The sequence below is a fragment of the Acipenser ruthenus genome, chromosome 41, assembly GCF_902713425.1.
Source record: "Acipenser ruthenus chromosome 41, fAciRut3.2 maternal haplotype, whole genome shotgun sequence".
Lineage (NCBI taxonomy): Eukaryota > Metazoa > Chordata > Actinopteri > Acipenseriformes > Acipenseridae > Acipenser > Acipenser ruthenus.
Window position 1 is genome coordinate 2,721,594 of NC_081229.1, and position 11,084 is coordinate 2,732,677.

The following is an 11,084-nucleotide window of genomic DNA, read 5'->3' on the forward strand; positions in this document are numbered from 1 at the left end:
TAGATAGATAGATAGATAGATAGATAGATAGAATGAATACAGGAATTCATGTCCTAGTCTGCATCACCACGTTTGTTGTATAGTATTATGCAGTACGTGGAAACATTGTAACATGTATTTGAATATATTACAATCTATAATTATACATACTGATATATTTCGTATATGAAAAGTAGCTGTTTTCTATCTGCATCTAGGGAGGCTGTGTGGTCCAGTGGTTAAAGAAACAGGCTTGTAACCAGGAGGTCCCCGGTTCAAATCCCACTTCAGCCATTGACTCATTGTGTGACCCTGAGCAAGTCACTTCACCTCCTTGTGCTCCGTCTTTCGGGTGAGACGTAATTGTAAGTGACTCTGCAGCTGATGCATAGTTCACACATCCTAGTCTCTGTAAGTCGCCTTGAATAAAGGCGTCTGCTAAGTAAACAAAAAATACATCGTATTGTCTATTGCGCAATATATTTCACTGTGTTACTGTAAATTATACAATATTATTGTTTGTGAAAGTTGATAACTGTTGGCAAACTAAGGGGGGAAATTATAATAATAATACAATTAACAGTTTCTCCCATGCAGTTCACTCGAGTGCCGTTACTGTGCGCGATCGCCGGGCAGAACACAGGAACCTGTTTCTCTGCATTGTCAGGACCGGCTCTATAGTTTCGAGCGCAGACGTTTATAGTTTCAGTGTCATGCGTAATTAAATATTTGTTTGTTTGTTTCCTTTCTCTTACACCCTCGTTCTTTGATGCTTCAAGAATAAGGTCGAACGAATCTGTACGCGACGTCGAACACCTAAGTAGGCTATTTCTACGCAGGAATGTGTTAAATAAACGTTTATTGAGCCCTAATGCCTGAACTTAAATACCAGCTGTTAGTTTATTTTAGGAGATTGTTTAAAAAAAGAATGCGACGGGCTGTTTACCGAGAGAGCCTTAGACAGAGATAAAGTTAAGCAATTTTTAACCAATGCGACTTAATGTATTAAATAAGCAAACAGCAGCATGATGTAATAGAAAATCGCCCAAACACCTGCTATTTGCTTAGGTGTATTCCATTTTAAAAGTTATTTTGATATATATTTTAAAGGGTGTTACCTCCTCACAAGCTCATATTTATTACATTATTCTGCAAGTCTGTTAACCAACCATATTGCAGAATATTCAAGCTTTTCCGAGAACAAGGGCATGCTGACGTCACGTGCACTCCTCTTTGCAAACCTGACAGACAACAAAACAATGAACGAAAGTGAACAGGAGCGTTGCATAAATTTGCATGGGAACAGAACTACTCAGCTACAGGAACCTCAATAACAACTCCCGCTCACTCACTAAACGTGTGTACTAGGGCAGTGCTGAGGTTTAAAAAGTAAAGCCTACGCCAGATATATCGCAGGATATACCAATTCTGTACTGCTGTAGGATATTCTGACTTGTGATCACTATAGAAACGGAAAAGTCCATTCCACTGTCGTTTTATAGCAGAACAAAAGGGAGGAGGGAAATTTGTTTAATATCCCTTGCTTTCAAAATATCTTGGTATCTTTTTTCAAATGCAAGCGACACATTTTAATTATGAACTCGAAGTGGTACTGCAACCATATCTGTTTACTATCCATGCAGAATGACAGGGTCGGTTGGGACTGTTGTTCTTCATCTGTGACCCTACAATATGTTTCTGTACAGGTCTCTTGACCGCAGGGTCGTGGGTTCAATCCCAGGTGGGGGACACTGCTGCTGTACCCTTGAGCAAGGTACTTCACCTAGATTGCTCCAGTAAAAACCAAACTGTATAAATGGGTAATTGTATGTAAAAATAATGTGATATCTTGTAACAACTGTAAGTTGCCCTGGATAAGGGCGTCTGCTGAGAAATAAATAATAATAATAAAATTAATAATAATAATAATAATAATAATAATAATAATAATCTTTACGCCCAAGAACAAAAATTCACAGCGTACTCAGTCAGGCTTTAAAAACTACTAGTTTATTTATTTTGTACATATTGTAATTTTCCTCCAAAAACAATCAAAGTAGAATTAGGCGCTTGGGTGAACTAAGCGGGCCGCGTGAGTCTTTTCAGCCTCCGTTTGCCGTGTTCAGACCAGAAAGGCGGCGAGCTTCAGTCCAGTCCAGCAGTGATCACAGTGTACTGGCTTGACAAACACGTCCCTCTACAACACAGCACTCCTCCCACTTCAATTCTGAGAGCGGATAGAAAAAAAAAAAATGATAGATACAGGAACAGGGCTGGATTCCTGTACAGGACGTGTAAATGGTTAATGCAAAAGATTATAAATACGAAACTGTGGTTCCGAGTGTAAAGTATGCTGTTATCTGGCTGCTATCGGGGAAAGAATGTTTTATGGCCTGAGAAAGTGTCAATAAACCTGACAAGCAGGAGTCGAGAAAAGCCAACAACTAAGCTTTACATGTAAAGTGGTGCAGAGACTGGGAGGTGCATTTGAGAAGCATCAGGATCCTCCATGAACACACACCAGCGTTGTGTCCGATGCTTCTTCCAGAGATTGGTAACCGATATCATTTATGGTAACAACTAGTGGCCTCATCATTGTGCTTAATGATAATGATTAAGCTGCAAAAGTGTGACTTTGAGTATTGGAATCCACAAAGGAAACGTGTTAAATTCTGCTTAAATCCCTGAGTGTGTTTGCTCCTTCACACAGAGAAATACATACACAAATAATTGAATTTCCTTGCAGTTTATGATACCCATGAAAATGTCTTAATTCTTTCCCAAAGATGAATGAATTAAAATAAAAATTAAAACAGGAGGGTCACCATGCTTGTATTTAATAGAAAACACATTTATTTTTCACTTACTGTAGACATGAAAAAAAAACATCCCTTGAAAAACAAGTTATATAGAAGACAGCAGAAAATAATGGCTGGATTTAAAATGTGCAACACTAATATAGCTGGTTATTTGATTCAATCACTCCTTTTGATTGAAAGAGGATGTCGAGGGGGTGTAACAATTAAAATAACACTGAAGCACCCCACAGCTGCCTTCGTGTAAATAAAATCCCCTGGCTGGAGAACGTTGTGTCGTGAGATCCTTTGGTGGACAATATCTCTGTAGGTGCTACGACCCTCCCTAAAATTATCTTCCAGACCACCACTTTGGAAACCTAGCTTTATAACACATTTATAGATGTATTACTGATCACTACGAGAGATCAGAAAGCTGAACTTTTCTGGCTCTTACCCCAGTGTGGATTACGAGGTGACCGGACGGTCCTCTACAAGGTGCCCGAATCTCTGAGTTTGGTGACTAAGTCCTGCACTGACTCCACCTTGACCCCCGACTGTCTCTGAGGGGGATCCTCCACAGCCAGGATCTCCAGTCGAGAGGTCAGCTCCACTCCCAGGTCTGCAGGCTTCACGCTGGCGATCTTTTTCTTCTTAGCTTTCTGGGGAGAGACAGATGTTCGTGATCACTGCATACAGGCTGCTTATAAGAGTGTCAGAATAGCTGGCAGGATCTTAAAGCACAGCCCCTTCTCTCATAATCACCATGATGTTGGGCAGCGTGGCGTAGCGAGGCTCGTTCAGCCGCAGGTCAGCGGTCACCACTGCAGGCATCTTGATCCTGACGCTCTCCAGACCGCCGTCGATCTCTCTCTCCACCTTCAGACCGTCCCCATCCACAGACACCTCCGATGCAAAGGTACCCTGGCAGAGGCACGGAAGAGCCAGTTCGAATTAACACTTTCCAGCGCAGCGACATAAAGGTACAGTTTGTTTTGGAGCCAAACATGTCCATAATAAATCGATCATTTTGTACTGCTGAAAAAGCGGACCCCCGTGCCCTTAAACCACCTTGTATATGTACAAATGAAAGTCTCAACATACCGCGTTTCCATGCACCCCTGAGCCTGGGTTCAAAACACCTGCTAAATACCGCATTTCCATGTTCGTTTAGCCAACTCCGCATTGGCTACCAATCAGAGCTGCCCCTTATTTTTTTTTACTTTATTATTTATTTATTTATTTATTTATTTATTTATTAGCAGACGTCCTCATCCAGGGCGACTTGCAATTGTTACAAGATATCACATTATTTTTACATACAATTCCCCATTTATACAGTTGGGTTTTTACTGGAGCAATCTAGGTAAAGTACCTTGCTCAAGGGTACAGCAGCAGTGTCCCCCCACCTGGGATTGAACCCACGACCCTCCGGTCAAGAGTCCAGAGCCCTAACTGCTACTCCACACTGCTGCCCCTTTCCCATGCCCTTTCCCAAAGCGGGATGGGTGGAAGTACATCATTCCACTGACCAATCAAGTGACGGGTGGGCGTAAACATTTCATCCACTTCCGGAGTTTCTCTGTGCTTTAATATTGTCGCGTTGCTTTTGTTTTGTTTGTTTTTTTGGTAACAAAAAGCAACAATTATCGGAAGCAAATCAATACCGCCCATGTGACCATAACCGCAAGGCTTGCTGGGAAAGAACAGCCAACATCTGGCAGTGCATGGAAACTGAGTGTTTTCACTCAGCTCGTGTAGACTATCAATGGGGATTCAGGGGGAAGGCGGAGAACCCGGATCAGCGGGCAATCCATGCTAATAGAAACAAGGTCTTATACTGCTGCTTGCTTTAACTACAACACCAACAAAGCGTGGCACATACAGAACACAAAAACTACTGTTGAGAAACAAATTTAAAAAATAAAAATCTGACTTACACCAATAGGCGTAATGAATGATTTGTCCTTTAGTACCTGGTTCAATTTATTACCTGGAATGGAAGTGCATTTATAGCTGTGCCAAAACGTGGGTTTTGGTGCCATCTAGTGGTCAGTCATCATCCTCACACTTCTACAAACACTTCCCACTCGAAGATTGTACACGCCATGTTTATTTCAATACCCCTTTGTTTAACTTTAGAACAATTATATTCTGTTAACATATCGGGTTATTTGTGGTAGAAAATGTGTATGCTGTGTGTTAAATGATCATGCAAATAAATTATTTCTAAATCAAACATAACTTTCCAGTGGAATAACTTGACAATCACAGGGAGTAGTGAAACATTTTAGTTAAGATACCACTAAATGAATGTATTAAACATAAGTGTTTAAACTTTATATACTTGATACTACTCCAGGTGGTATTCAAAATGCATGTTATTTGAATGCATTATACTTTCATTTGGGACTTACAGAGACTAAGGGGTGGACTATGCATCAACAAATGCCGCTGCAGAGTCGCTTACAATAGGACCTCCTTTGTTTTACGGCTCATCTGAAGGACGGAGCACAAGGAGGTTCAGTGACTTGCTCAGGGTCACACACAGTGAGTCAGTGGCTAAGCCAGGATTTTAACTGGGGACCTCCCAGTATCAAGCCCTTTTCTTTAACCACTGGAACACTAAGCCTCCATAAAGATATCTTACCTGTGGCCAGTCAAGCAGCGCTGCGGTCATCTGTCCGGTTTGATTACAATCGCCATCAATAGCCTGGAATGTATCAGAAAATGAATTCATCAAAATAATTAACCTCACAGAACGGTCAGAGCACACATTATCCCTAAGGTAGACACTCTCTTAATACTAACATGCCTTGAGAATCTTGAAACTCACTTGAAACTGTCCCATGCATTTCAAGCAGCCAAAACATAGTCTTAAAAACACATTTACAAAACATCACAAACACTCGTTAAGTTTATGACAGCCTTGTTATCCTCTGTGGTCTGTAGAGAATTGACCTCGTCTTTCATTAAATGCGCCTGACTTTGCCAAGGGAGACCCAACTGCTATTATCTAGCAGGTAATGACAACTGCATGGGACGTGCGTGCTATAGGCGATGAGCAGCCTGTTTCACACACTGACGTGATGAGTGATTGTGAGTGTTTATTTGGAGGTATCCGATTGGTTGGCTACCTGCTTCCCCACGATGACTAGACTGGCCTCCTCTTTCTTGGCCAGGGCAGCCATGATCTTGGAGACCTGCAGTGGGCCCAAGTTCTCGTAGTCCTTCCCCGAAACCTCCACGTGGATCCCTCTGTCTGCACCCATAGCCAGAGCTGTGCGGATGGTTTCCTACAAAACACGCACACTGAAGCAAAACACTGGTCTGCTGAGACATTTTTTTACTTCAGAGCAGGGGTGTCAAACTCCTGGAGGGCCGCAGTGCCTGCTGGCTTTCGTCCCACCCCGAGCTCTCAATTCCTTCATTGGTCTAATTATTTGATTAATTGGACACTCTGAACACGTCTCTCCAAGCTTCAATATGTTTTATAGGTCATGTACCATGAATGAAGTGCATTTTCTGAAGCATCAACTGGAAAAGACCTTGACAAAATATTAAAACATGTCCAACTGAACAAATAATTCAATCCATTAAGTTAATTGACAGCTTAAATTGGAATTAAAACCAAGACTGCAGTTTGACACCCCTGCCTCAGAAAGCATGATTCATTGTAGCCAGTATAGCTGATTGAAGTATTGTCAAACCAGCTCAATATCTCCCCTGTTCATTTTAAACCTCCACTTATCATCACAGCGTTGAAATATCCATGCCAGGTAATAATAGAAGTCAATAGGCACACGCTTCTAATATTGATATTGAATACTGCCACCTTTTTCAATCCACCCCACTTAATATCACTGGGAAATTAATGCATAGGATTAGATGGTTTACATACAAGGAAATTGCTGTGAAGTACTGAAATGTTTTTTCACGGTTTTTGTGATTACAATCGATTACTATAGCAGATTGTATATTATAAATAAACAGTACCTGGCATTGCTGAGGCCCACAGCTCACTGCTATCACCTCCTTCATCAGTTTCTTCTCTCGGAGACGCACCGCTTCCTCCACGGCGATCTCACAGAAGGGGTTCATCGAGTGCTTTACGCCATCTGTCACTACGCCCGTCTTGTCTGGCTTCACCCGGATCTAGGCAAAACACAAGATCGCTCGTTAACTTAAATCAACGTCGTACTGTCATCAAATATTGTGTTTCAGGTCCGTATGCTGTCCCATCAAAATACAAAATCCTCCACGGACTTCATTCGAGTCACCGTGTGCGCTTCCTTAAAGCGGCGCTCTGTCGACATCCATCGGTCCCCATTTAAATGAGGCTTTTGTTAAGCAAAAAAGAAAAATATGAAATTCCTATCAATCCGGAAGATTAGGAATTTCGATTTTAGGGTCACATTCAAATGTCAGGGTCAACTAACTTTGAAGCTGTGATTGAAGGCACGCTTATCAGCAACAGCTCTTGCATAATTACAATTTGTTTGACATTTTTGACGTGCAATAATAATAATAATAATAATAATAATAATAATAATAATAATAATAATAATAATAATAATACACAGAGTTTGCTATTATTATTGTAAACACGCTGTCGGTCAGTCATACATTACATTTTGGAATGGCAGAAGCCAAGACACAAAACTAAAGGTTTTTAACTTACATTACGTAATAATATTACCCCGCGTGTCTTTAAATTATAATATATTTGTATCAATAAACCTAGTGCTGACCTTGCCAGTACAGTACACTGGACATATGATTTAGCCGCCGTCCTCCCAGTTATGTAATAAACTGCAGCTTATTGTTTTTGTTTTTAAAAGCATGTTTATATAATTTATACTGTACCTTGACGGCGTAGTCGATGACCCTTTTGACTCCGACCAAAACCCGTCCAGACATTTTCAACAGAATTTGGAGAAAAGACCAAGACCAACACGGACAGATTTCGCGGAGGACAAAAGATACCGGGGAGGTGGGAAGGTGTTTGGTAACGCCCCTAGAACTAGCCAATCACAGAGAGCGTCCTCGCTGCTTCATCCAATCAGGCAGCTCGAGTTAGGTGGTGGAGGAGGGGCTAATCGGTCCTCGTGTTATTTGGCTAGGAAACAGAAGCTTGAGATTTTGTGCCCGGTGACTTTCCCCAGTCGCAAACTAGGGCAAAGTTCAACGTTTGTTTTTAGTTAAATTTGTGTGCATTCTAACATTGTTATGTTGGACAGTCAAATGTGCTGCATTAAAAAATTATAGGTTTTATTAAATATCTATACTAAAAATAAATAAACACGTTCTTGTTAATGCGAGCAATCAGTATTTATTTTAAATCGAGTTGTTAATGTGATATGTTTTCTCCAACTCACCAAACCTAATAACAGTTAAACTGTTAAACACACAGGGGAGGAGGAGTTGCATTTTTCCGTTATTGGAGTGCAGGAATATGCTGAAACACAACAAAATGAAGAGCCTTGTTGCACAGCGTTAGTGTGGCATGACTCTGAAAGCCCCCTCTGAGTGTACAGAATTGAAGGCATATGAAAAAAAAAAAGTTTTTTTTGCCGAATTTTTGTATAATTACAATTCTTGAATAATAACAAGTTTACTGCACTGTGTTTACTTTTCTTTTTACACAGCTGAAGAAGGGCTTTTGCCAGAAAAGTCCTGAAAATAAAATATGTTTTAATCTTTTAAACCTTTTGTGGACATTTTTTTTAAAACCCTTTTTCTTTCATATGCCTTGAATTTTGTACACTGCAGAAAATGCCAACGATGACGACTACCAAGAAAGTCTTCATTGTGAGATTCCTCACCGTCGATACAACTTTAGACCTGTAAATTCAGTCTATTAGTGATTAGAGCCTTTATATCATTGCCTGATAACAGCGTTCCGTTTAATTTCCGCAGGTGTGCCCTGCTGTAACTGGGTTACCTGCTTCCAGAGGTGACCTTTCAGAACCTTGGTGGAAATACTGAATCAGCTTTGATTCCTGCAGGGACAGGACATGCTGCAGTGGGGCTAATTTAGTGCCCTTCATCTCTGGAGATCTGGGTTCGAACCTGGTTTAGCACAAGTGAAATGAGTTTGGTGGACACAAATGAATATATATAGTATGCATGCATGTGTGTGTGTCTATATATATTCTTTTTTTTACTATTATATTGGTACATACTGTTGCAATTATGTCAGATAATTTATTTATGTATTTAGTCTTTGTTATTGTCATTGTTTGTGATCAGGCCACACATCCTGTTTTTTTTGTGAAGCAGCTTTTTTCCTTACATTAGATCTATAAGGATTCAAAATGGGTTCTTTTTATTAAAGTTCTGATGCCATCTTTGAATGTAAACATCAATCTGTCTTTTCTACTTTCACCTGAAGAGCTCTTTGAGGTCTTGAAAGCTTGTGATTAATTATTGTTTAGTTAGTCCAATAAAAAGGTATCTCCTTCTCTTTGTCTATAATTGTATTTAAAAGTATACTATGACATCACTGGGTGAGATGATGTCACAAAGTTAAATTCCAAACATGGCAACAGCAAAAACACTTTCTAAAATAAATTAAAAGTCACAACTGATTTAAATCTGAGACTCTGAGACAGAAGATCTGCTTCAAGCATTACCAGCAAACCCAGAGTGAAGCTTTGAACCCGTCTGTAATTGCTAAAGGTAAGGCTGATCACATTTGAACTCTGACGGTTAGATGATTTCTCTAATATCATTTTAAATAATTTTTATTACATCATTTGAATGTAAATCAATGCATATACAGATATGTGCATTAGATGTGGAAATCTACATGTTCATAAAATGTAATTGCTTACCTATTTAATAAACTGTGTCATACAACAAATGTTACAGCTTTAACATTGAATACATTTTTTTAAAAACCCTGCATTACATATTCAAGCACAGAATTGCTGGGTGTAGTGAAATGTTCCATCACTGGGTGATGTAATTTGAAAAATGACCACTAGAGGTGTCTATACAGCTACAATTTCTGTCACCTCTGCTTTGTTATTTTGTACAGAGATTTTAAGTACTATCAGTAGCCGTAGTTGCAAATTACGCCTCTAGTGGTCATATCTATAAATAAAATAAAACATTATTTTAGTGGCTGGTTTCACAGACCCTGATTAGCACTAATCCTGGACTACCTAATGTTACCTTATGTAAGGTATTCCAATACTAGTGTTAATGGGGGTCTGTTTTTATTCATATGTTCCAGTTCCAAGCTCTTACTAGTGCTCGCTTATTGTTTAAGCTTGTCACTCTCCATTATATCATATGAAGGCTTTGCTGAGGGGGCACCAAATGCACTTTGTTAAAATGAATTATGCTATAGCAGGTAAGATTCTTTCATCTGCTAGAAATTCTGTATACGTTTTTCAATTGCCGCAGGATGAAATTTTACCAGCTCTGGGGTCCACTGACGGCACTCGAGAAATCTTTCATGGGGATCTGGGGGAACGTTGTTCCTGCCGAATTCTTTTCGGGCAGGAAGCCAGATTTCTACCCCTCCAGAAACCACGACAAAGAACTGAGGGGGCTGGACCTCGCCACCCAGCACCGGGACCTCAACACGGAGTTCAACCCTGCTGTGAGGCGTCCAACCTCAACTAACAGCAGGCCTTTCAGTTCTGGCTGTGAGAATTGCACACTGAACCTCACCTGCTTTGTAGACTGGGCTTCAAACAGCACGGATGTTAAGTATGAAGAATACTGGACCTTGGCTCATGAAGATATGATGCCCCTAAGCTACCCCTGCTTAAAATAAAACTATTTATTCATTTTATACTCGTCATCCATTACTGTAAATATGAGCCAACCTCTTCTGTTTTGTCCTGTGCAGCTCTTTGATATACGTTTTTGCATGAAAGGAGCTATATAAATAAAGAGTTGATTATTCCATATTAATCTAGTAGGTGGTTACTAAGGGAATTCTGCTTCCAAGTGTAATGATTCCAGTGGTTGCCAGGTAATGCAGCTCCATGATTTCATTTATGCAGCGGTTGGATGTCAAAGTTTACAGTTCCTCCCATGTGCCTAAACATAATTCTGCAGTCGTTCGCACCAGAGGTATAAGGCAGCTGATTGCATACTATTAGGTAAATTATTTACCCAATAAATACAGCAGGACTCAGGGGTATGCCAGTAATGACAGAACAAAATAGATAAATATCACACCAAGTAACCTTTTTTTATGTTTTTTTTTTTTTTTTTTTTGTACAAGCCTGGTTATACTTTAAAATGAAAACACATATTTTCTATAACATGCGTTTCTTTCAAAACTTCTCA

The 11,084-nt window shown here is 40.0% G+C and overlaps 1 protein-coding gene across 1 annotated transcript; it reads right to left on the reverse strand.

Moving 5' to 3' along the window:
• Positions 1 to 1,970: 1,970 nt before the first annotated feature.
• LOC117433658 (electron transfer flavoprotein subunit beta-like) lies at positions 1,971 to 7,786 on the reverse strand. The gene is made up of 7 exons (XM_034056046.3): positions 7,641 to 7,786; positions 6,771 to 6,929; positions 5,912 to 6,070; positions 5,425 to 5,487; positions 3,540 to 3,698; positions 3,232 to 3,436; positions 1,971 to 2,206 (listed from the first exon to the last, which is right to left on the reverse strand). Exons 1-6 carry the CDS (start codon positions 7,692 to 7,694, stop codon positions 3,266 to 3,268), a joined length of 765 nt encoding a protein of 254 aa, XP_033911937.3. The 5' UTR covers positions 7,695 to 7,786; the 3' UTR covers positions 1,971 to 2,206; positions 3,232 to 3,265.
• Between the last annotated feature and the right edge of the window lie 3,298 nt (positions 7,787 to 11,084).